General features: G+C 42.6%; 2 protein-coding genes across 8 annotated transcripts in view; one reads left to right on the top strand and one right to left on the bottom strand.

The window, feature by feature from the left end:
- Positions 1–13,004, top strand: part of ELF2 (E74 like ETS transcription factor 2) — a 33,065-nt gene extending 20,061 nt beyond the window's left edge. For 4 of the 7 annotated variants that reach the window (XM_057380679.1, XM_057380681.1, XM_057380680.1 and 1 more), the window contains 6 exons: positions 4,698–4,811; positions 5,667–5,840; positions 6,795–6,881; positions 10,119–10,311; positions 10,695–11,048; positions 11,284–13,004. In XM_057380679.1, the coding sequence (XP_057236662.1) occupies positions 4,698–4,811; positions 5,667–5,840; positions 6,795–6,881; positions 10,119–10,311; positions 10,695–11,048; positions 11,284–11,911 (1,550 nt within the window). In that variant the 3' untranslated portion in view covers positions 11,912–13,004. The remainder of the gene's footprint in view (positions 1–4,697; positions 4,812–5,666; positions 5,841–6,794; positions 6,882–10,118; positions 10,312–10,694; positions 11,049–11,283) is intronic. The other 3 variants (XM_057380683.1, XM_057380684.1, XM_057380685.1) reach the window with 1 other exon arrangement.
- A 4,805-nt stretch (positions 13,005–17,809) lies between these two features.
- Positions 17,810–25,907, bottom strand: NOCT (nocturnin). Its single transcript, XM_057380689.1, has 4 exons — positions 25,709–25,907; positions 25,553–25,621; positions 20,791–21,060; positions 17,810–19,957 (listed from the first exon to the last, which is right to left on the bottom strand). Exons 1-4 carry the CDS (start codon positions 25,821–25,823, stop codon positions 19,122–19,124), a joined length of 1,290 nt encoding a protein of 429 aa, XP_057236672.1. The 5' UTR covers positions 25,824–25,907; the 3' UTR covers positions 17,810–19,121.
- Positions 25,908–26,519: the final 612 nt, after the last annotated feature.

Below are 26,519 nucleotides of genomic sequence, written 5' to 3' on the forward strand. Positions count from 1 at the left end.
TAGGTTTGTATGTAGATGATATCACGTGGTTTTAAGTGAGAAATTCTTTATCCTGGGGGATTACAATAATTATATGTTGCCTTTTCCCATGGCTGCTGGTTTCAGTGTTGACAAAACTTAAGCATTTGATAACTGTAGGAAGTAAAATAGACCAAAGTTGTTACTTAGTGTTATCTTAATTGCCAGTTATAAGAACAGCTCCTACATTACTTTATAAAGATATGTTTTAGTTTGTAGCTAATTTTTCTATCAATATTGGGATGATAACATAGGCTCACAGTGATACAATTATTTTGATGTGGTTGCTCTCATCTTTGTTATTGATTTGCCTTATTGCAGTGGGTTAGGCATCATCCTTAAATTTTGTGCAGCRACTTTTGAACAGAGCCAGGCTTAGGTGAACACTGAAAAACGCAAGGAACTGTTTTTCAGTTTCTGAATAAATATCTGCCATAAAGCAAGCAGTAAACTGAAAATGTTTTTTTTTTCCACTCAAGTTTTGTGTACTGAAAGATTTCTCGGTATTACCTATAGAGGCAATTCAACTGCTTTTAATAGAAATGTGGCTTAGGCACTAACTTCTACTGCTGTTTTTAAATGCTGAGATAAAACAAGCATGTGAATGCCAGTAAACTTTAATGAGGTTTGTTAGTGTATGTGTAGTCACTCTYGACTGAGTTGCATGCTTGGAATGGTGAATTCTTCATTAAAATGTTAGTTTGGTTGCCTGACAGTATTAAAGAGTAAGCTATTGCAAATGCTATTGTTAAGTGTTGTCCTTGTAAATGTAGGCATTGATAGAACTTCAGATTAAGGGCAGGGAGGCTGTATTACAGTGCAAAAGTGTACCATTTTGAAAATTTCAGTTTGTTTTTTTGGTCTCACAAATTGTCTTCATTAATTTTGTTAGTCTTATGTTAAAATGAAGGACTTTGTTACCAGATGGGTGTGTTGCCACTTTTTTTTCTAAAAAGACTTCTAAAAGCTAAAGTACAGCCCTGTCCAACTTAATGATTAAGGTTGGTATTTTGTAACAGCTGTTGAAAACCTTGAGTAATCTACTGTACATGCTATTTGGATAGAAAATGGATMTAGAAGACATTAGGCCAACAGTGAAGATAGACATCAACTAGCCTAGTTATCTATTTGCACTGTACATTTGAAATAGTTTTCTAAGAGTAATCTTCTTTCTGTAAACAGATAAAAAAATTTAATGAAATATTTTAAAATGAAGTGCCAAGGACTCAGATTCTTTCATAAAAGCAGTAAGATAAGATTTGATTTAAAAGACTGAATGATAAGTGGTGGTGTTAGCTCTGATGTATTCTRGATCAGTAATTGTCAGTTCTCATGTTACTCAGTTACCAAAGTCTGGAAAATTTACTTTCATCCACATAAAATACTTTGCTTCATTTGGGCAAGTGACAGTTCTTCCTGAAATTATTTATTACATAAAAGACCTACACCTTATGTTGTTTACTCAAGCAGTACAGTCTATTTTAGCTTTGGGGTCTTGCATATAGTTGATAGCATAAAAATAATAGAAATAGAAATAGAATTGGGCATTTTTAGAGAAATGGGTGATACACTTAATTCTTCGATTAGAAGTGTTTCTGCCCATTGTCATACAACACTGATGCATCAAAGTCTTTGGAAGTTGTCTTGTTTTTGATTGCAGAATCCTTCTCCTTTGGTTTGCTTTTCCCCCCATCTTTATTGTGAAAAGTGTTACCAAGTATTGTGATACAAGTGTAGTTTAGTTGATCTAGTCATCTTCAAGAAGAGCCACCTGGTTTTTTTCTTGTCCTATTCCCTCTCTGCGAGGGCCTGTTCCCCCACTTCATCTTTTATGATGCCTTTTTTTAGCTGTATTTTTCAGTGTCATGTCTTCTGTCTGAGCACTCTGACATGCTTGTCTTCTGTTAGTCTTTTTCTAGCATGTCAGAAAGACATTTTGCATAAATTTGTGTTGGTACACAAGTTTCTACTTTTTTCTTCCCACTGTGTTGGTACAGTAACATTGCCTGTGAGCAAATGCAGACTCCTGATGCTCACTGGGTAGACAAATSCTTCTGACACTAAAACCATGTACTGGTTAAAGGAGAAATAGCTGTCTGGGAAGACTTGAAACTTGGTAATAGCGCTCAATTTAGTAAGTGTTTTAGTAACTGTCTTTTTGGCAATGTTAGGTTAGTTTGTTAGCTGTCATGATAGACAGATAGCATGTGTTGTTCCAGCCTAAGCCAAAAGTGTTACTATTTTTTGCTTGATATTTTTTAGGTGACAATTTTAGTGGAGTCCCAAGTAGCTCACATTGGAAAAGCATTTGTGAAGTGTGTATTTTCAAATGTCAGAGGCTTTTGAAGAGTACATGGTGCTGTTTTTATTGGAAATTGAAGGCTTACTTARGGGAGTGTTTGAGTGCCTCCTTTGCTCTTCTGTTATGGTTTTGCAGTCTTAGTGCCTAATGTTGGTTGTATTTCCTTTTGCTCCACTCTGGTCCCTTGGCAGAATGCCCTAGTACTGGAAAAGTACAAAGATGGCTTTCTTGCCTTCTTCCTTACTTGGTACTTACTCTGCTGAGTACCTCTTAGTTGTGGTGCAGCATCTAAACTATTCCCTATAGGAAAAATTTGTGTACTTTTAAGCATTTAGGAATAGTGAATTTAGCACCCTCTTACAACTGAAATTTGTCAAGTAAGTTTGAATTCTTTGTAAAAGTCCTTTGTATACTGAACCTAATGGCACAGAAGCAGCTATCTGATTGGAGAACCATTACTAACATGCTTTGAATCTTATTGCATGCATTAGAATAATAATATATTAAATACTGTTTTGGACTTTCTAATTTGAGTAATGTTGTAAAATTGATACATTTTTAACTACTATCTGAATATTCTTCCTGTATTCTGACAATCAGTGGAAATTTTTATCCGGTAGATGAGGGAAACTTAGTTATCAATTTCTGTGCAACTGAAGCTTTTATTTAGAAAGAGAATTGTTCAAGCGGAGGGTTTGCTGCAGGGCCACTGTTGTAGTGCAGATGTTCAGCCTCTGGCTTTGGTTACCCCCAAACAACTGCCTGGGAAGGAAATGTTTGGCTAAGCATGGAGCACCCAGGGCTTGCAGCTGGGGCATAGGCTTACGGTRCAAAATTCCTGCTGGTTGACACTGGTTGTCCAAGGGACAGAGTGCACAGTAAAGACCCTTTCCTGATTTTCCTGTGTTTTTAGGTAAGCTTTTATTGTTCACAGCCTGGGATGAAGCAGTGTTGGAATGTAAGCTTTAACAGGCATCTACTGTTCCAAAAGATAAAGCCCTCTAAATAGTGCCCCAGGCCATAGCTAATAAGCTGTAGTGGGAATCCCAGCAGGTGGGCCGCAGGCTGGTTCAGCAACTAGTCACCCATAATTTTGCATTTGTGCATCCTCCACATTTCATCCACTTTCAGCTTCTGGTGGATGTGTTTAATCTGCTGGCTAGTAGGTTTTTCAAGTTTTTAATCCATGCATTTGAATTAACTGGAGTGTGCTGGAAGGCAGGGAATCATTGTGTATCCAGTGTTTCCTTAAGTCAGAAGCAGCTCTGGTATTATTTTTCCCTGCTTTTCACTAAACAAATCTTGATTCATTTCTTAGACATTTTCAGTAACAGCATTGGTGCCTTGAAGTTTTAGTAGAGAATCATTCCCACATCCTCTAGTTCTGTGATACTGGAGACAGGTGACCCTGCTAAGGCTAAAGATAGGTCTCCTGCTTGCCGGCTGCCYTGCTGGAGTTGTTCAGCTTGGAGCAGATGGCCATAAATGGAAAGAGCAACTGGAGAGAGCCAGCTACCTTGGCCAGTGTGGATGATGGGCAACAGGTGTTTCTGCAGTCACTGCTTTTCCAAACCTTTACAAGRGTGAGGAATATGGAGTTAGCTGTGAATAGAATTGTMGTTTTACRTGGTACGTTGGAGGTTTTTTAGTGTTGTGGCTGTGATCTGCACTGTATCAAACTAAAGTGTGCTCTCTTGAAGTTGCATTATTTTTGATTAATTAATTAGTTTTCCTAAACTTTCAGAACTTGAAAAACTATCTACTTTTACCTTCTTCCCTTCGTTGTTGCATAAAAACATACTCATTATACTGTTTGTTGTGCTTTGTGKTTTTTTTAACAACCGAGGTGRTAAAACTCAACAATTATTTTTAATATCAGAAATCAAAACAGGATATATGTTTTACAAACTAATCTTGTATTTACATATATACATAGATAAATATATGTATAAATTTATCTGATAGACTGAAGATTTGAAGACAGGTGACCTTTTAGATTTTAATGGGATAATAGTTGAAGATGGTACTAGTTCTCTGTTCTGCTGTGTTAATTTGTAACCATCCTCATCACAATCTGGTTTTTTCTGGTTAATTTGAAGGCAGAAGACAAATCTCAGTCTCTTTCTGTAAGCTCTTGAACACCTCATGGAAATGAGGAGCTTGCTTGTGAACCAGAAACCTAATCTAGGAAGTGACAGTTCTGCTTGTCTTGTGTCTTCCCTAAATATTTCTRTTGACAGGAAGGTATAAAAGGTGTGAAGACATCTGATAATCTTAYGATTTTCATGTTAAAGATTGAGAAGTACAGTTATACAGGGATACATATGGACTTCTATAAGTAACCTGTTTTTATAAATGTTTTTGTATCCTTCTGCAGTGGAAGCATCAGTGCATGGCAGTAATGTGCACTGCACAGAYAAGACAATTGAAGCTGCAGAGGCCTTGCTTCATATGGAGTCTCCTACCTGCCTGAGAGATGCCAGGAGTCCTGGTATGTCAGCCAAGTATCTGCTTTGGCAGCCATTTCTTCTTCTACTAATCAGTAAAACAAAGAGGGAAACCTGTTTCTATGGAGAGCTGTGTGCTATTTAAAACATTTTCCTGCCTATTTAAAAACTACTGATTTGTTTGAGTTTCCCTTGATTTCTCCACCCTGCAACAAGTGCACCTGCAGATTAAATCATTTCTCTGAGAGGGATTGTTGGGAAGAGACAGCTGAATAACTAGATATTTAAACAGAGAGGCCATGGAGACTTCATCCTTGGAGATAGTAAAAAGTACAGGATCTTGGGCAACCAGTTCTAGGTGGCCCAGCTTGAGCAAGGAGTTGGACCAGATRCCCTTCTAACCCCAACCATTCTGGCCTCTGTGAATCTGCCATTTTAAATTGCTACAATAAAGAGTTCTTTTAAGGGAAAGGTATTTCTATACATCTTTCTATTTAAGAAAGACTATCTGAAAACAATGTGCTGCAAAGTGTTACCTTAATGTTGATAATTACTTCAACTCATGTCCCTTCTGAAGTTCCTTAATATATGTTGAATGAAATAATGGTCAAACTGAATGCAACAGCTACAAAATAGGAAATGGAGATCAGAATAAYGATCAAAGATGAAGCTTTAATTTGATTAATTTTAAAGTTTCGTTTGGAAGAATATTGGTGTGGTATTTATTTTTGCTGAAAACTACTGACAAGTGCGCATGTTTTAGGGAGTTGGGTTGATTTTCAAGGTGACAGAATTCTGGAGCAGAAACTTGCTGTATATACTTGGTTTAAAATAATCTCATGTAAGATACATTTTAATCAGGTAGAAACTTAATCAGATTTTTTTTTCTTCTCTTGTAGTGGAAGTTTTTGTCCCTCCTTGTGTGTCTACCCCAGAATTTATCCATGCAGCCATGAGACCTGATGTAATCACAGAAACTGTGGTRGAAGTATCAACAGAGGAATCTGAACAAATGGATGTATCTCCTGTTCCAACTTCACCTGATATCCATGAACCAATGAAAAAGAAAAAAGGTACATATGGCTTTTCATAGGAGCAATCTCAAAATTTACTTCTGTTGTCCACTGCCGTGGATAGTGCAGTTGATACAGGGGAGGATGGATTGGRTGATCTGATCTCTTTGCTCATACAAACAGATTGATGGGAGTCTCAAATGTGAGTTCTTAGAAAATGGGTCTRCAACAAGAAAAAAGAGGGAGCATGAGAATGGGCTTTGACAAGCCATAAAGGAAGGTTTCTGTGTTGTGTATTTTAACACAAAGGGGAAGAATAGAGGATTTAAAGAGGATTCTTGTGGTGGGTAACCACTGGTGTCTGAAATATGGATATATTTGGAGAGAGGGTAGACTTGCAGTTCATGCAGTGAAGCAACAGGCTAAATACTAACTTAAAAAAACAAATCAGTTTACAAAATCATTATAAGATCTTTGTGAAATTTGYGTCTTTCCTGTCTAATTGGCGTGTCTTGGAGGAGAAACAATTCAGAACAGTGTTTGATTTCTAAGCATTTTGCTATCAAATGAGAGGTTGGCACCTGGTAGGGTTKCTTTCTCTGGTCTAGCTCTCTGTAGGTTTTATTGGAGGCATCAATACAGTTGACATAATTGTAAGACATTGATTTAATAGTTTCCAGACATGCTGAGATAGAATATTTACTTGTAATTTAGAGGGAAACAAATGCAATGTAGTGATTAAGTGATATAAATCCAAGTTCTGTGAATTTTAGATTTAATAAAAATGCACATTAACTTGCCTGAAGTTGAGTTAAATCTGCCTACGAAGTAAGCAACGAAATGGTAATTGAACTGAATGTGCAGTAGTAATCTAAGAATTTAAGTTTATCCATACTTGTAGCAAGGAAATAGCAGGAGAAAAATACACAAACTGCTTTTTTCAGCAAAGGCGAACTATAAAATTTTACTCTGCATATGATTAATACTTCTTTTTTTTCCATGTTTTATGTTCAGCTGGTCGTAAACCCAAGACCCAGCAGTCAGCTTTATCTGATGGGTCTCCAGATCTAGGTATAAAGAAGAAACCTAGAGAAGGCAAAGGTACATTTTTCCATTTATTGAGTCTTTAAAAGTAAGTAATGGATGTGCATGGTATTTGTCGCAGGAAATGTACATATCTTAAAAAAATGGATGGATGATATTGTACTGACTTCATTGGAGTTTTATTTGATGTCATCATATTTGTTAGTACAAGATCTAGCACAAGAATGTATCCTTTAGGTGTCTCCTCTAGTACCCTATACCCTCCACAGTTAATAGGCTTTCTTTAATTTTTTATTTGCTTTGCTTTGTGGTTATTGACTTGTGATGGTTTTTGTGTTGTGTATCAATTTAGTGCTACACGCAATTTATCAAGCTACTGCTGTAAGACTTGCCTGCAAGCAATAAAATTACAGGGATTAATTCCCTATAATCTAGGATGATTCAAAGATGAGCATTTAGAAAGGTGAGGTTAGGAATACAATTTCTCAGTTGATTGACAAACTTCATGGGAATATATTCCTTGGCTAATAGGTTCAGTTTTGTTTAAGGGGAAAAACAAATGATGCTGTGTTTCTGTATTGGTTCAGTGGAGGATKATGTCCTGGAGAGTTCTACTTTCCTAATGTTTCTCCAGATAAATAGAGGCTCCTTTCTGGACTCCAAGCCCTTGCTGTTCATTCAGCCTGAAGACAGATTGGGGCATTTGTTCACAGGTTATCTTTGAGGTGATGTGCAGTGTATGAAGTTTTCCCCTGGCTACAGCTGAAAAATCTGGATCTCTTCTCCATGTAGTGCACTGGAATTTGTTTGGAGATGATATGGCTGGGAGTAACAAAGTTTAATGACTCGTAGGGGCAGCATGATACCTGAAAGAGTGTGCACTAGTCAGTTCCACTGTTATTTTGAGATTTGTTTGAAAGCAAGGTCTCTGCTGTTTACATAATGCCTTATCTGGYTACAGCTCCTGAATCATGTTTGTCAGTAGGGCAAGGAAGAATGGGACTGACTTCATGGAGATGTTTGCTCATGGAAACCACTGCAAACACTAATTAAACTTCCCTGCAGTKMCCACTGTKGSTTTAGATTCRGTGTAGCAATGGACTTGAGTGGAGMTGRCAGATTTTGTATCTTYTATATTTAAAATTATATCTTAATTTTTTTTCCTTCTATAATCCTTCACTTTCTTTCAATTTCAGATTAGASCTTTCCATTATCTGAACAGTACTTACCAATTGTCCCAGATCCTAGTTTCCTGCACAAATAATTTGAAAAAGGAGGCCTGTATTTCTGTCTGCTCTCTACTGTACATTTTAGTACTGATGTTTTCAGCTCTATAGCTGCTTGTTTTATGAAGTGGGAGATGGTACCGCTTTGTGGTTTTCAGGAGATTTTTTAGCTTTAAAAAAAATTTATTTTTTTCCTGTGGACCTTCCTAATGATCTACTTATGTCTGTTGTTCTCATGAAGTATCTCATTCCATATTTTATACTACAATGCAGATAAATTAATTCTTTTTCTTGATGTCCTGCAATATATTTTGATAACTTGACTTGCTGAATTCAAATTTTTTTCTTATTTTAAAAAAATCACTTGCTGATATGCAGCATGTTTTTTGAAAACCAGGAATTGTTCTACAGTTTAGTACTATCAGAGTTAAGTTGTGGAGGAGGAGAGATGATTGTGCACATTTGGAAAAGGGATCCCTTGTTGGCATTCCTTCCTTTGTGCATTCTGGGTACTTTCTGGTGCAAAGTGAGGCGGCTGTTAATCTGATTTGATTATGCCCCAAAGTTTATTTATTCTCTTGAAGTTACTGTTTGCTTCCTAATACTGAAGCAACTTACAGTTTTGAAAAAAATTGGTTGCTGACCTACCGCACTTGGTGGTCAACCCAGAAATTCTCTTTTCTAAGGAGCTAAGGAATAAAATTACAGGGATTAATTCCCTATAATCTAGGATGATTCARWGATTCCTGAGTTCTGTTGTTKACTCTTTCCTCATACAGSTCCTATTCAAATGTCTCTGAAATCTAGTTGGATTTTGGTATCTCTTGAGTCAGTACTTGCTGTTGTTTGGAGCACATTGTAATGTACAGTTTTTCTCTATGAGGTGCTTTTCCAGAAGAAGCAACCTGTGATTTTTTTTTTTTTTTTTACTCTTTGAGGTTTTGAAAGATAGCTGACTTGTCAAAATCTGCAGCAATAGTCTTTAATCTGTCTTAATTTATCTTAATTATCTTTGCATGGCAAACGATGTGTTATACTAGGCCACTAGATCTCAGGAATTAATGACCCTTTTTCACACACACACACAAAAATATAATTTGGTTTCTGTCCTTGGAGGTAAAGAATTGTTATTAATGTTTCAAAGTTACTATTCTTGTGGATCAGTCTTAGTTCTCCCTTCTCAGAAACTTGAGGAGTCTTCCCCAGCTGTACAAGTTGGAATGTGATCTGCTCTTTTTCTTTGGTTTCTCTTCTCCCTTTCCTAAAGCTCATGGTCTGGTCATTGTGCWGACAGCCCCTGTGTTATGTTCTGTGGCATCCTGATAGTCACTGTCACACACCCCTTCTTGGGGCTCCTCCAGTGAAGATGACACACCTCTTGAATACCTGACAAGTATTAGAATACCTGACAAGCATTAAGTTCTTTAGCCTGACTTTATTTTATATCGCCCTAGTTACAGGAAAGTCCCTGGGATTTTTGCTCTGTGAATACTCACTTTCAAGAAGTTGGGCTGGCTTTGCACCTACAAGGATGTTGCTCATGGTGCAACATGTATTTGGGAAGGGTCAGAACATGGGGCTGTCACCAGTTAGTGTGATTGCCCCAGACCCTGGACATACATAACCACAGTTGAGATGGTTTATTGCTGCAGGTTGTATGTCTTTTAAAAATTACTTAGTTATATCCTCCTGTTCCTTCAGTGTCATAAAATATACTGGCATTTTCATGCTCTGTTTAATCAAATATGAGAAGAAAATTCTGAGCTTTTGTCTTGTTGARTAGATAGGTACTGACTTGGAATACCCTCCCACACTTCTTTTCAAGAACTGAGTGTTGGATTGAGCAGACTGATGTGCTGTATAGCAGATCCCCTGGATTAGCTCCTTTCAGAATGTAAATATTTATGGAAACTTCACTAAACTTAACAGMATGTTAACAGTTGTGCAGGTTACATCCTCTATGTAACATGGCTTGTAACCCAGGTCATGCAGAGTTACCTAAATATGGAAGACTTCCTGTTATCTTTAAAAGTGTTTTTTTTAACACATAAATGCTTTTTGATTATAGGAAACACAACGTACTTATGGGAGTTCCTTCTGGACCTTCTTCAGGACAAAAATACCTGTCCTCGATACATTAAATGGACTCAGCGAGAGAAGGGAATCTTTAAACTTGTGGATTCAAAAGCTGTCTCCAAACTCTGGGGAAAACACAAAAACAAACCTGACATGAACTATGAGACTATGGGAAGAGCTCTGAGGTAAAAATTATTTTTACCTCACTAAGTTATCTACTACAATTTTAAATCTGATTCTTAATTTTGTGTGTAGAAATACAACTGTTCTGAAATTTTAAAAGYTTTGCCCTCTTGCAGACTTAGCCTTCAGTCTTGCAGTCCCTATAACTTTTTATTTTGCAAATAAATTTGTAATTTTAATTCCTGAGGTATGTATTTGAAAGGTCGGATTTTTTTTCAGGTAAATCCTTCAGATCCTTTGCCACTGTGTTCTCCCAGCTTCTTTCCATACATCTCACATTGTAGATTTTACTGTGTTGCTTCAGGTTTTCTCGTTAACACAGAATGAGGTTTTCTTTAAAATCTGTCACTATATTGCTTACTATTTAATTGTACTTTCCTTGCAGATACTACTATCAAAGAGGAATCCTGGCAAAAGTTGAGGGACAGAGGCTTGTATATCAGTTTAAGGAGATGCCAAAAAATATAGTTGTCATAGATGATGACAAAAGTGAGTCCTGCAATGAAGATTTGTCGGTGCCTACAGATGAGAAGTCCCTGGAAAGAGTGTCTTTATCTGCAGAAAACCTTTTAAAAGCAGCAACCTCTGCACGTGGAGGAAAAAATTCCTCTCAGTTAAGCTGTACCAGAACAGAAAAAGCAGTCACCAGAGTTGTGAATATTGCCTCGCCAGCTCATGACACATCTACATCTCGTCCTTCAACTACCACTACTACTGTTTCAGCAACAACAGCTCCCAGGTTTGTGTTCATGTGGCTCTTAAATTTCCAAAGTCCAGTTGCTCGATGTACAAAAGGTTTGGGGTTGGGTTCTTTGCTTGCTGGTTTGACCTTTTCCTTTTTGTCTTTGTTTGGTTTTGGCTTTAAAAAAAAAAAAAAAAAATTTAAAACCTGTCTCTTTTAGAATTGTCTGTTCCTGTTGTCATCTGTAATGGTGCCCAGTGTTTTGACCTAAACACATATGTTTATTTTGTAGGACTGTTCGTGTGGCAATGCAAGTGCCTGTTGTCATGACCCCTCTGGGACAGAAAATTTCAACTGTGGCAGTGCAGTCAGTAAATGCAGGGTCACCAYTAATAACCAACACAAGTCCAACCACAGCAACAACTCCAAAGGTAGTAATCCAGACAATCCCTACTGTGATGCCAACCTCTGCTGAAAATGGAGATAAAATCACAATGCAGCCCGCCAAAATTATTACCATCCCTGCCACRCAACTCACGCAGTGTCAGTTGCAAACAAAAACGGGCCTGTCTGGGTCWGGAAGTATCAACATTGTGGGAGCCCCTTTGGCTGTTAGAGCACTAACCCCAGTGTCCATAGCTCATGGCACACCAGTTATGAGACTATCAGTGCCTGCCCAGCAGGCCTCTGGCCAGACTCCTCCCAGGGTAATCAGTGCAGTTCTCAAAAGTTCAGAAGTTAAATCAGAGACAGCGGTTTCGAAACCGGAGTGTGAAATGAAAACACTGCAGTTGGTAAAAGAAGAGAAGCCAGCGGATGGAAGCAAGACTGTGACCCAYGTAGTAGTAGTTAGCACACCCTCAGCTATTGCCCTTCCTGTAACAATGAAAACAGAAGGAATCATCACATGTGAGAAATGAAGAATTGGTTGCTTCCAGCGTGGACTTCTGACTGTTACGGTTTTGAATATACTGACATAATTGGGGGAGGGATGTGGATGCCACCACCAAGTCATAAAAGAGAGCTTTGGAATGTTAATAAATACACATATKTTGAAGACTTACTGGAAAAGAAATTATTTTCCCGTGTTTCAGTGGGAATTGAATCACACTGATATGCTGACAAAAACTGCCTCTTCCAGTTGGGAAACAGCTGAACCTGTGGAGAAGGAAAGAGAGTGGGACTGAAAAGGGACCAAACAATTCACTACGCTACCGGTCACCAAGTTACACTAAGACCTGGAACACTAAGAGCTGTGTGAGAGTTTTGCCTTTGTTTGTAGTTTTCAGGGGGAGAGGAAAGTCTCATTGTTACACAAATGCAAATTTGATGCATTTTATGTGCATACCAGCGATTACTACTGTGTGCCCACAGTACTCAACTGGTGCTAATGTGAAAAACTATGCTACTAGGTATTGTAGGAAGTGAAATAAAGGAGATTAAAGAGCTTCTAAAAGAAGACAGAGGCCTAGAGGGATTTTTGTATCATACAGCTTAAGCAGATTCAAATGGAAAGCCTTAGACTGATTTTCAGTTATYTTTCTTGAAATAAGCTAATGGCTTGTTTGTGTAAAGCTTTTTTATTAAAACAAATTTTTTAAAAACCTTGTACCTAGCACAGTATTGTTATAGAATGACATGTAACATATTTTGTATGGTAGTTAAAAGTCTGTCTGAATTTCTTAATCGTGTACAAAATAGCAGCAGGCTTTCTGCCTTCTGCTGTACCATGCCTGTGTCTCTCACTTAGCCTTGACATCTGWGCATACATTTCAGTTTCAACTCTACTCTCACTTCAAAGGTCACGCCCCAGCATGAGCTTTTGTCAGGTAGTTCTAAACCTGTAAATTTTTTTTTAGTTGAAGTTAAGAGGGAAGTACCAGTGTTCAGAACAAACTATAATAGTTTGTATATTCAACATTTGAAGTATATTCTATTTTGTTGTACTCTTGTTTCAAAGTGTATTCAAGTAGGTTTTACTGAAATACAGTAAGAAAACTTAACGGTGTTTGGTCTGCTTTTTATTTTTTACTTCTTTTTTGCTAACCTGTTAAATTTCTTTTCTTATTTCAAATCTTCCAGGCATTCATCCTAATGTAGATTATAGAGTGTGAAATTTTGGGACTCCTCACTACTTCAAAGGGCTGAGCAGCTCTCTCACTCAGTTACTGTTCAAATACCCGTGAAGCTTGCTGTAGCTGGTGAGCTGCTGTAGCTTCTGATGTAGTTATTACACTTTTTCAGGCTCGTGAGCATACACTTGAACTTYGAAATACCTAACTGCTCCTCCAGCWACACCAGATATTAGCTCCACATTTCCAGTCCATGTGCATGGCTTGAAATATAATTTACCCTGTTTTCATGGAGACCACACTGGCACCTCAGCCTGTGAGTAGACATGTGCCCATGGACCCCTAATTCCTAGTGATATGCCCTGGAAGGTCTTCAGGGCAGGAACTCAGGTAATCTTGCAATTAATGAAATCTAAATGACTAAGCACTTCGTGCCTGGAGGAGCAATTTTAACATGTCTGGAACTGGGGGCTTCCATAATGATGAAAGATGCCAGAATCAAATACTTACATGCTGAGAACCAAGTTACATGTACAGTCCTAGCAGCAAGGTCTATTCTTCCCTTCAACTGGAACATACAGCCAGGCCAGCATGTGGGGGATTTTGAAAGGCTTCTGGCAGAAGTATTCTTTTTCATACTCTAAGCAAGGAAGTGGAGTTTAACAACAAAATTAAGCTGAAGTGGGTAAAAACTTGTGTAGAGGCATCAATCTCTTCCACCTGCATCAACCCAYAGAATCAAAAGTTCTTACATGTGAACTGTGTTTCTGGCATGGGGTAGAGAAAAAGACCCCTTCACAGAAGGAAGTGGAGAAGAGGATTTTTTTTTTTTTTTTTTGCTAAGAAGTGGTAAGAAAAGGAAGTAGGGGAAGCTGGGCAATGGCTTGATTATTTTGGCAGTCTGCAAGGCACTGATGTTCTGGATAAAGAGAAATGGAACAGTGTAAAGAGGCAGGTGGAACAAATCTGAGCCAAAAGACAAGAGATAAACAATGTTTTTAAAACCTTTTTAAAGTTCAGTCTCTAAGAAATAATTTTATAAATGGCTGCTACTTGATTGTGTATGAAAGAGAAGCTGTATCTCAGACCATGAAATGTCTACGTTGAGTATTTGTAATTAAAACCTTTCCAACACTTATTTTAGATACACTGGAAGTCAAATGGGGACAAACTATCTTCCTGGAATTAAGTAAGAATCTCCAGCTGATGACCTTCTCTTAATATCAAGACTTATGTAATGGCAAAAACTAGAGGAATGAAGGCATACATCTCCACTTCCAGAGGGATAGTCAGCTCATAGCCAGCTCTGAGACACTCCCAGTGCTGCTGCATCTTGCCATGGAACTGGTGACGGTCCTTTGGCTCTCTCACCTGGCCACCAGTGAGTGGCACATGATACTGGCTGCCAGAGGATATTTGCCAGGAGTTCATGAAGTACAGTGGGAATCTCAATTTGTGTGAAGATGCGCTGAAATGGAAATAGGATGTTATCCGATTTTGTAAATTAGTGTATTTTCACTGGTGGATGTGATTTTACAGGAGGATGTGACTTCAGAATGAGGGAGCTTTGGTCAGATTTGTAACACCTGAAGCAGATAAATACAAGAATATTGAAACAGTATCAGGCTATACTCCCAGGCTTTTGCAATTCCATTGAAAAACGTGTTTTGTCAACATGTGAAAGCAGGACTCCTGTTTACATTTGAAGCTGATGGCTTTATGTAGAAGAGTCCAGGCTTAGCTCATCCTTGGCAAGCAGAAAGTCTTTTAGATGTGTGGGTGGAATGAAACTTGTGTGAAGTGAGAATGCTTTATACAGAATGCATTGAGACATAATCATGGTATCACTGATTTTRCAGATAAATACATTTTAATTTTTCTAATGTAATTTTTCTGTTGTAAGTCATAGGATGAAAAGAACGATGCTGTGTAATCCACAGGGGGAAAAATTTTAACTATGAGTTGCAACTCAGAATAAATGTCTGAGTATCAAAAATAAGAAAAAGTTGAAAGGGGAATCCCATTCCAGAGCCTGTTTTTGTTAAGTCTCTCTTGGACATCTTWGCAAAGGGTTCTGGSCCTTGACACAACTCAARTTGTCTGGGTAAAGCTGAAAGGAARGCTGAGTTCTTGGGATCWTCTGCTAAGTGATTTCATCAATTTTAGGGCTTTGGAGAATTACATCTGTGGTGATCAGGGATGAGTTGAGCCAGGGGCAGTCAGGAACTGAGAAAATGGAAAGGTGCCTCAAGTTCTGTACTCAACATAACACGTGCAGCAGGGATCTCGTCTGCATGTGAAGATTGCTACTGCCTGAACAAGCTAAGTGCAATTCTGCCTTGTAGAGATAGTTCAAATAGCAGGTGTTAAGCTTGTTAAGAAGATCCAAGTGACACTATCTACTTGGGATCTAACTGTTCTCCAGGAGAGATAGTGTTTTAACAAGCTTGCAATAGCTTCTGTCTTTCAGCAAATGGAACAAGAGAGTCAGTTCTTCCTAAGGCAGCCTTTATTCAAGATGAAAGCAAGGCATCTGTAAAGATGTTTTTTAGCCTTGGTGTGCTTATAAGGCATACAGCCACAAGAAGAGCTTGGAAGACATTTTTATTGTAAGAGTCATACTGCTATATAGGAAAAAAAAATCCTTGCTGCTTCTGAAAAGTATTTAGTGTACTGATATTTACAGCTGGCAAAAGCATTTCAGTGYGCAGGTGTTCCTCTTGCTGCACAAAACAAAGCAAGAGCAATAATCCATTTAAATTTTCCAAAAGAGTGTCTGCAAAATAAATTATGGCATGTACTGGAGTAAAAGGGTGAAGCTGCCTGGGAAGTTACMAATTAATTTCTGCAGCCTGTTTACCTTTTATTAAAATACAGCAGAAAGGGTTCATCACTGGGCTGTAGCAGGGATTTTCTGAGTATGATAGTATTAAGAATTGCCCTGAGATGGGAGGAGTCCCCAGCCTTTGCAGTTATTCCACCCCCTGCTTGCCTTGAAAATTACTCTTTAAGGAGATAAAGCAGTGTCTACTGTCACATGTCCAGGATGGAAGAAGGATCCCAGACCCTTTCCACCTGAGAAGAGGTTCTGCAGTGATGGCAATATACAAATCATGCTCTTTMTCCACAGTTTGGTTTCTTGTGAGGAGAGTTAGTGTTGTAAGCAAGGGTATGAATTAAAATGTTTTAAGAATCATACAGACACCAAATACTCCACTCTGAGAGTGACCATGGGAATTCTGCAGCTGCCATAGTTCAGTTCCTGCTGGTAGAGCTTCCTGTAATCGAGCCTGTGGCTCTGTGCTCTGGCAGAGGAAAAGGTGCCACTGATGGACACCTTGACTGGCCTGAGGAAAATGAAGCTGCTTATACAAAAGTGAAATGGAATCACAGGCTATTTGGTGGGAGTGGTTGTGTTTTTGGTTATGTTTCAGTTTGTTTTTAAATACAGACCTCATTTTGCTCTCAAGTCAGGGCTTTCTATCGCAAGTGTAGTTTCTTACAGAAACTGCCAAAAGGAGTCTGGATGGAAACTCCAGCTTCTRGTGTGACTTTTTGTGGTAGATGAGCAAGGATTGACTTATTAAAGGTACCATCTTACAGGTCTACTTTGTGGGTTGATTTTAGAAGTGTTTAGCTTCAGATGACCACAAATCTCAATTAAAAGGCACTTATATTATTTCTCCTCCTTGCAAGAATGTTTCAGGGGAGGTCCTAGGAGAAAATAATCCTGAAGGAGATGCACTGCATCTCACCCCCTCTGAGCAATTAAGAGTAGCCAGCACCATGAAAAGGAAGCTGTCAGTGTCTGGTATGAAACATGGCAATGCTCAAAGGTCTGTCTTTCTGCGGGACATTGGGAGTGTTGCACCCCTAAAGTGTCCCCATTCTGGCTTGCAGGGACACAATTTTACCAGCTCTTTCTTCTGGAATTTTTCTGAAATTCCAGCCGAAGCAGGTGCTGGCACGTTGCATGAGCCTGATAAGGGTATTCACCAAGGACATTSTCTCCTTGGTTGTAAAATCCTTTCTGTCTGGGGAAAGTCAAATCCACATAAATCCCGGGCTGGTTAAAGGGGCCTCTGCTTGGAAGCAGACCATTGTCCTCATCCTGCAAGGGTCAGGAATGTGTGCAGAGTGTGTGTTACAGCTGTGCAACAGCACTTTATTTGTTTGCCAGACATGGGGTGTATTTGTGTGGGAATTTGGGACTTCCAGTTGCCAGACTCTRTTTCACTTCTCAGCAATACAAGTACAGTAATTTATGGGCTGTGTAGAGCCCAAACCTGTGGCTTTTCTTCTCTTCAAATGAGGTTTTAGAAGCAAGTTGCAGATACAACTGCTTTTGTGAGGGGCCAGCCTTCCCAGGCACACTTAGCAGCCATCAGGGAGGAATTCTTGTACCATGCTTTGCAGGACTGGCCAAGTTTGTAGCTCCACACAATTGTCAGGGGAAAATTTACAGTAATACAGTATAGGTTGCCTCACTAACTAGGAGAGTGAGCAGCTTAACAGCCAAGGGTAACTCCCTATAGACTTCTTGTGAACTTTGGACATTTCAAATTAGAGAGTGTGTGCTGTTAAGGCAAAGCAGCTATGCCACTTTGACATTAGGATTTTCCCCAAAAGATGTCTAGAAGRGGAAGCATCACCACCAACTTGAATCTCAAACCAGTCGAGACACGCCCCTCCTTGGCAATAAGAACTTGGGACAGGGAAGTGAGAAAGAGCAGCAGAGATACTACTTTTTTTCTGAAGAGTTTTATTAACAAACACCTTGAACATTTAAAAGTTACTATGCACTCTACATGGAAGTACTGATTTATTTGCCCCACYTTTCTCAACCATCTAATCTTTCTTTCAACCATCATATCCTTCTCAACCATCTAAATGTCAGCCCAACTCCAACTGTTTATCTCTCTTCCCTCCTCTCTTCCTAGGGCATCTTCCAGCATAATGGCATGTTTACAATCCATATATGAAATTCCTATGTCACCAATTAGCATCACATGAGTTACTATACTAACACACCTCTGTTGTAGCCCAGATGCTTGGGCAGAGTTCCCCTCAGCCTCCTGAACACTGTTGCTGTACGATTTTCAATCAGATGCAGGATCACCAAATTCTCTCAATAAATAAATTTTATCTTCTAACAGGTTCCAGTGAAGCTTTAGATTCTGATGATAAATAAAAGAAAATCTTTCGACATTAAGACTGGCCCTTTACTGAAACAGCAAGATTGACAAGACTGCAAATTTAAAACATTTAGAAAACCAATACTCAAAGCAGAAGAAGAAACAGGCTCTGATTATCTGCATCCTCCAGAGGGAAGCACAGAAGAAACGAAGAGCCACTGTGTACATACCTACACGCTGTATCTGTGTGACAGAGACACACATTTTTCTGGAAAAGTAGGGGTGTTACTCTGGGTCACCATCAACCTCTGTTTCCTCACCTGTTCCTCCTGGAGGGGGCCTTCCTCACACTGCACTACGATCCATTCACTTCTAAGGAATTTGTCATCTCAGGTCGTGCAAATAGTAGCTCACACTACTATGAGCTTGGCTTTGCCTAAACTGCATTAAACTTCCCTCATATTGCAACAGTAAAAGATTTTAAGAGAATCTCACTAGGTAGTTGAACCTCACTCTTTGGTACTTGTGCAGAAGCTTAACATGAAATAAAATTAGCATTCTGTCGGGACAAGTTGTTTTACAAACACAAGTGTTTTGATTTAAATGCTAAGGCCTCCAYATTCATTAGAGGATTAAATCCCTAAATGGGGGCTTAGTGAAAGGATAAAGCTCATTTGCCTTCTAGTTTTCCAACCYTGRCATGGCAAGAGACCATGACAAAAACACTGCCTTCTTTCTTCCTCCCTCAAAGGCTGCACRTTAGTAAGGACTGAACAGCAASTGTAACTCTGAACAAGTGCTTGAAATAATTGTCAGTCAACAGTATTTCCTGATCTTTCAAAAGCATCCAGCTTTAAAGGTTTTCTCTAAAATAAAAGAGTGGTGAGTTCAGACACTGCAATACCAGGTGGCCTTCCAAGACATTACAGCAGTCTGTCAGGGTCTTGATTAAAACTGAAGTCACACACAAGGGACAGGTGATCRGAAGGGTAATTGAATGAGGGCAGCCTGTTGGGCCCAATTTGCTCTTCAGTCAGCAAGCCCAGGGCTGAGTTCACGTTCAAGGCATGCTGGGAATACCAGATATAATCCAGTGTGTGTCGGCACTCTCCCGAGGGCCGGATCTTCCACGTGGTGTAGGGGGGCTCTGACTGTCCATCGGGGCTCAGCAGCTTGTATGCACTGTTTAAATTGAGGCTGGAGTTGGAAAACTCCCTGTAGACCTCCTCAGTTGGCTCTGCATTGAAGTCTCCACAGACGATCARGGGGATCTTTGCTCCTTGGGTGATGTTCTTCAGGTTCTGGAGGAGGTCACACCCCTGTGCAGAACGGAACCTTTCCCAGCCCGTGCGGGCTTTCAGGTGSGTGACAGCAATGCAGAAGAGTCTCCCTGTTTCGTGGCACTTCAGTGTCTGAGCAATGGCCACCTGGTTGGTCTTCAGCTTCATGGCAGTCAGGCGGATGTTGGCGCTGTTGACGAGCTCGAAGCGTTCCTTGAGGAAGAACATGGCGCAGCCRTCGGGCCCGTTGTTCCGCTCCACGTCCAGGCACGGCGACCACGGCTTCGGGAAGAAAGTGCACTGGTAGCCCAAGCGGCTGAGGAGCGGCTCAAAGGTGTCRAAGTAGTGGTCAACTTCCTGCAGGCACAAGATGTCGGGCTTGTAGGCAAGGATCTCCTCCAGGATGAGGCATTTCCTCTCCTCCCATTTCAGAGCTTCCATGGGGCACTGAACAAAGTTGTCTTTGCCTTCCCCAAGAGCTGGAATGAAAAGGAAAGGGGGAGAAAAAACCCAAAAGTTACTGATAGCTGAAATAGGCTATCATSCTCCAGGTTTTTATCAGTTTACATGCAGGTCGTAGGTTTTCAAGAGTAGCTGGTGACTTTAACAGTGCCAAGTTTGCCAATGGGTGTGAGAACCCCTTCTCGAGCCACTCAAAAAAGAAGTTCCTTTTACAGATACAAGCTATATTAAAGACCTCCTCCCCCTCTGCCCACTACACAAGGTCAAGTACTTCCACATGTGGCTGCTGCAGCTTAAGTTTAAATAAAATAAAGTGATTTAACTGTAGAAGGTTAAGGCAGTCCCTATGAGGGGAATTTCCCACCCCAAAACATTTTAAGATGAGGCTGTTGCACAAGTCAATTTACAGCWTTGATTCAAAAGTATCAGTTAAAATTATTTTTAAGCATTAAGAATTCCCATAGCAGATCTGAATTCCTGGATAGTACACCAACAAAGTAATCAGAAACTAAASAGAAAGTTTATAAAGAATAAAACTCAGGAAAATTATGAGTCTTTTCTGGGCCTAACRATTACCTAAAACTCATGGGTCCCAGCATTTAGAATACACTGTGTTCAGTTAGGACAGGAATTCAGGGCTACCTTTGGCATCAAGAGTTGCAAGGAAAGACCTTTTTTTCTTTTCCTATAAGACAAAAGGCAAGCCACTATTTCAAGTGCTCACAACATTCCCCCTGGCCCTCAGTCAGTTGTACCTCATGCAGTTCACTCCTCTCCCTTTGCCCTGACAGGGTTTTCACTGCTGCATTTGGTCTCAAGGTCATACTTTGAGTTCACAAGCATCTCCTACCTTGGGCCAGGATGTTCCACTGCATGACCCGGATGGGGCGGTGGTTACTGGCAGCATTTTTCTTCAGATTCACAAAGTTCCTCTGAAACCGGGGYGGCCGCTTCTGCAGAACAATCTGACACTCCTCCAGCAAATCCTTGGGGTCTATAGGATCCAGCTGTGCTGAGTCCAGCTGCTCCAGGCAGTCCTGGTGCTGGGACACGGCACCACTGCTCAGCGTCTTGGCGAGCACGCTGTAGAGCCGGCTGGTACTGTTTCCCATGGAACACACTGCAAGGGAAAAATTGGTGTTAGAGATGGTCCACTAGGACTCTTGTCACCACTTGGGTGCCTTGTTGCAGTGCCAGCCATTGGTGATTTGTGTAATAGCCCGTTCCTGAGTCTGAGACAAAACAAGGATGCAAAGTCCTGTCCAGTCTCAAGTTCTGCCTRTCATTGGGGGCTACAGCCTACAAATGGCCTGGTTTAAGACATGATGCTGCTGTCTTCTAAGGCAACAAAGAAATCTTTCAACCRGAACAGCAGGGCTCTGCACATACAGGAAATGGAACAGAACACACTTCTTCCCTGCTCATAGAGGACAGAGCCCACCAGGTGGACAAATGCTGCTTGCTACTTACTTCATGTGCAGCATTTGCTTCTGGTGGAGATGGCACTCTATATGGCCTGGTACCCTGTGCCCATCTGGGATGCCTCCAGGCTGCAGAGCAGCCAGCAGGGTGGCTCATTCCCTTAGGTTAATATTTAACAGGAATCTCTGATCACAGCATCATTTATCCCCAGAGCAGTAATGCTGTCATAAGCATGAAGCAGCCAGACCATTCTGCTGGCTTAGGCCTCAGGATGTAGAGTGGAGAAGGCAATGTCTGCAGCTCCCCCTCACATCCATATGTTCTTTCCCCTCATTCTCCTTTCTCCCTTTATCTCCTTGCTTCTTTGTGCTGTGCCTCAGCTCGACAGCTTTCTCTGCTCCCTGCAGTCCTCTTTGGGCAGCTGCTCCTCACCCAGCCCCGTTTCCTACAGGGAGGTCCCCCCACCCACATGGGGTCACAACTGTGCATGTATCCCTGCTCTGTTTTGCCCCTTGGCTTATACATTCGTGGTATTTCTGCACCATGTGTGCCCCAAGAGCTCTCCAACCCTTTCTAAGGGAGAGGGCTTTGCCCCTTCAAACACAGGCAGGAAGSGCAGTGCTTGCACCACAGCAACTTGCATAAGAGGCAACGCTATGTTTTGTTGTTGTCTCAACTTATTTATTTATTCTGCATGCCTTTTGCAAAGGGAATCTTAAGCAAAAGAACTATAGTGTTGCACTGCTGTTGGCCCACAGTGGTTTTTAAGTTTATTTGTACATCTGAGTTACTCAAAAAAGGAAGAGCATGAAATTGTCATTCTCCTGCTCACATCTTGCATCACATTTGGGGCACTACCMAACACATCTCCATGTGCAGACTGAACGACAGCATTACCAATTGTAAGAGCTGGTGACAGAAGCACAATTATGACAGGCAGAWAGATGGAAACTCTAACAGTTCAACAGACACACTCAGGAGGAAAAGAAAGACTGCAGTATAAGCCTCATGTCCTTGTATTTAGGAAAACAGATACTTTTAAAAGACACTAAAAACTACTTGCTTTAACATGTGTTTTGTATATGTGAGYCCATGGAACAGTTCTAAGAAAGTTGTGAACTGGGAATTTAGATTGGATGTAGGATGTTTCTCCTCATCTGCATCCTTTTAAAAGTACCAGGAATTCCTCAAACTGAGATGTGATCTTGAGCTCACACACATGAACGTCTTCCCAGGGAAACTATGTATRGTGTTTCAATTTCTACAGTCTTTCTCGGTTTACAGTTCTTCTCAAGAAGCCAAGTACTGCTGAAGTAGAAGAAATGGCATTCAATGTTGAAGAAAAACAAAAAATCCCTAAGCAGGACCCTAACATGGCTGTCAGGGGGGAAAGGGAGCAGGAATGAAAGCGTGCTCTGTGCTGGACACGGAAGGGTATAGTGTACACACAACCAGGGCTATCATACAGCCATGCAGAAACCCAAAGAAATCAACAGAGCTCTCAAGAGAASCTCCACAGGGACCCACTCACCTATTTTTAGGGTAAGCACAACCCATAGTTAAGTGCTGCAACGGGAGATAAGAACACAGTGTTTTCTGCTGCATCAGGAATGCTGTCAGCAGCTAAGTACAGCCCCTGGCATTCCATGGATGAACATGGCTCACGTGGGGCTCTCCAAAGGAATACTGGGGAATTATTGCTCTCCAAGAAGCCATTAAACAAGAACTTAGGCTGCTTGTGGCCTGCCCTGAATCAGAGGGATGGTGTTGAAAGGGACAAGGTAGGTGTAAAGCAGCTGGAGCCAAAGGTCTGCTGGCAAAGCCCTGAGCAGCTTACAGCTGTTAAAGCAGGATCAGGGCTAAGTTCAGCCTCCACCTGCCAAGCTGCAAACAAAGCCAGAGTATTGTCTAAATCTCATCATCCCTGGCAGATCATGGGGCATCCAGTTCTTTATGGGGCATAAAACATAGTCAAACCTGTGCTATGGCCCAAACAGCTTTTAAAGTCAGTCGTGTCTCAGGAAGGAAAAACAGCTTCAGTCTTCTTTTGAGGACCCAGAGAAGATTGTGTGRAAGGGGGTCTGGACTGTAAATTAAGCACTTTCAGTACTGGTATAGGCAGCTTGAGAAGTCTTGGCTGAAGGAGTGGGCTCCTTGGGAAGACTCCAGCCTAAGATGACTGCTGATTACACAAGTTCTTTGTCCCCAAAGTGCTGAAATCATGACAGCATAGACWGAGGTGCTCTGCAGAACAGTGGCCAGACCAACAACCTGAACATGGAAACTTCAAACACAAAATCCATTTTGATATTTCTGCAACGCTGAACGATGTCCACAGTACTCAGGCTTACAGTACAAGTACAAGGTCAGCAGTCCAAACTCTTACAGTGCAAGTTAAGTGACCTGTAACTTGCTGGGATAAAGTGTGCTGCCAGTGCTGTGTCACTATGGCACTGGTGCAGGCAGAGGAACAAACAGACTCCTGAGCTTCCACTGTAGCAGTGGGTAGTGAACATGAAAGTGATGTAACAGGGAACACCTGCTCAGCAATTACTATTCAAAGTGCTTAAAATCAAAAAGCACCTTCCTCTCAGCAAAGATGCCACCTCAGCATAGYAATGGTAAGGGAAGAATTCAAACTGTGAATTAAATATAAGAACAGTGTAAAGTTGAAAGGTTTCTTGCATCATCCAGCACAGAAGAGATTAAGTTCCAGGATCTCAAGCAACAAGCTGTCAGAGACTTTATTTTAAGGACTTTGCTTYGGAGATGAGGGCTGCAGAGGGGTATTGGGTGCTGACCTTTTGGGTAAGGTAAACAACATTCTCATTTCCCTTCCTTTCAGGTCATACCTCAGAAGCCCCACCTTGTTTWCTGCAAGGCTTTCCCTGACAGGTGAATGGCTTTACACACCTGCAGCCTGGCCTGGAATTGCTTCAGAGGCTGGCAGCAGCTASAGATGCCCTCCCTGGAACCCCAATTCTAGGAACAACTTAACAAATGTCATCCCCTTGTGACAAATTCTGTGCTACAGGGTATCACACTACATGCACAGCCTTGTTTGGTACAGCAGTGAGAGCTCCTCAAAGCAAGGCAGGAGCTGCCTGTTCTCAACAGGCAACACCAGAAAGAGGGAACCTCAAATCCTGCCTCCAGCAATATACAGAATCAGTACTTGGCACAAGCTCTGGAAACCTTTTTCCTAATGAGTGCATAACCATGAGCTTGATTCTGCCAGCTCTCAGACACATATGCTCCTCTTCCCTATAGTGCCATGAAGCTTCAATTTTGCCATACTGGCCATCCCATTGAGGGAGGGCTGGAACTAGATGACCTTTAAGGTCTCTTCCAACCCAAACCATTCAATGATAAAGAGCTATYACCTCTCCCACCAGCAGCTGTGTGAAGCAATGGTGGCTGCTGCCCTAAAGCCCCGGCTTTCAGGAGGAATGACGCTGGGTGTGCATTCTGAGCCATTGCCACAAAACAGAGGTGGCTTTAGGCTGGATCYGAGCATCACTGCCCTGCTGTGGGTCTGGTGGCACTTAGGGGGCACGGAGTGGGGCACACGCCAAAATGTCTGCACAGGCACGGAAGGACGTGGGCACTTTCCAAATCTCATGTGGGGAATGAAGAAAGGAGTGTAATTAAAGGTACAGGCAAATAAGGATCTGATGGCTGCTGCTGCCTGCCGGAGGGTAACCTGGACTCTTCCCACACAACTCTCTTGAGTGAAAAAAACCCACCGTGAGTCAAGCTCGTCTTAAACAAATTGRCAGCTGAAGAGGACAGCTCAGCTATCCCGAGAGCACGCTCCTGACAGCGGCATGTGGACATATGTCCCACATGTCACCCCACCGATACCCGGGGTCACTCCAAGCCCCCAGCCTACGTGTGGGGACAGAGGGTGCCCTGTCCCTCCGCTGGAGGACACCGAGCCAAATCCTGTGCACACCGGCGGTGCTGCGGCATGCTGCCCGCTCACACCGGGTGGGCGAACGCCACAGCGCTGCCCTGGAGCCCAAATGCCGGCCTAGTCCCGTAGAGGTGGCTGGCGCAGGGACACGGGGACACGGCACACCCTGCTGTGGGCTGTGGGCAGGGCGGTCCAATGCCGCTCCGACAGCAGCAGCCCAGTGCCCGGCTGTGACCCCGCCCGGTTCTCCGCACCCTCCTCGGTCGGTACCCACCTGTGCGGGGCGGCGGCCCCGGGGCGGGCGGGCTGCCCGCGGGTGCCCGTGGGGCGGCGGGGCCGGGCGGGAGCGCGGCGGGCACAGCCCCGCGGGCACAGCCCCCGCCCCAAGCCCGCGGCCCCGGTATGTCGGGGGCTGTGTCGGAGGTTCTGTCGGGGTTGTGTCGCNGGGCGCGGGGCCGCGGCAGGCGGGAGGCCGAGGCGGCGGCGGGAGCGCAGCAGAGGGCGGGCAGCGCCGAGCAGAGGCAGCGTGCGGGGCTCTGGTACATAGTCCCGGCGGGACGGAGCAGGAGCGGCGGGATCGTGCGGCACCGGGCGGGAGGGAGGCGTGCGGCTGCTCCCACGCCCGCCCGGCTGCCGCGCTTATAGAGTCAGCGGCGCCCGCGCCSGGCGTACATCGGGCACTACCACCCGCGCTCGGGGGGGTGGACGAGGTACAAACAAACACTCCCGGCAACGCCACCCGCACACCGAGCCCGCCCGCGGACACCGRCGGGGCGCTGCTTCCCGCGGCCGGCCCGTGGCTCCCGCTGTCGCTGGCGGATACCGCTGCGCCGGGAAGAACGCGCCCCCCGGCCGCTCCCGGCTCCCCTACCCCGCCGTGGGGTGGTGCGGCCCGGAGGAGGTTTCCCGCCGGTGATGTCACAAGGGGCGCCCTCCGCTCCCACAGACGTCACGGCATGATGGCGGCCCCGCCCCGCCCTGCCGGGGACAGCGGGGACAGCGGGGACAGCGCTCAGGTGGCGTGGGGACCCGTAGGCAGCCGCACAGGCCTTTGCACCGCTGGGGTGAGGCGCTGGGGTGCCTCGCCGAGCCCCGCGCATCCCCTTCCCGACGCTCGTTACGCCCTCAGGACCGCATGCAGTGAAGGATATTCCCTCAGCGCAGCACCCGCACATGCCTTCCCCTGTGGGAGCCTGCGGGGCGCTGGGTTGAGGCAGAAGAGTGAAACAGCCCCCGATAAG

The sequence above is a fragment of the Malurus melanocephalus genome, unplaced genomic scaffold (genome assembly GCF_030028575.1).
Source record: "Malurus melanocephalus ecotype Western Australia unplaced genomic scaffold, MMel_1.1 scaffold_466, whole genome shotgun sequence".
Taxonomy (NCBI): Eukaryota; Metazoa; Chordata; class Aves; order Passeriformes; family Maluridae; genus Malurus; species Malurus melanocephalus.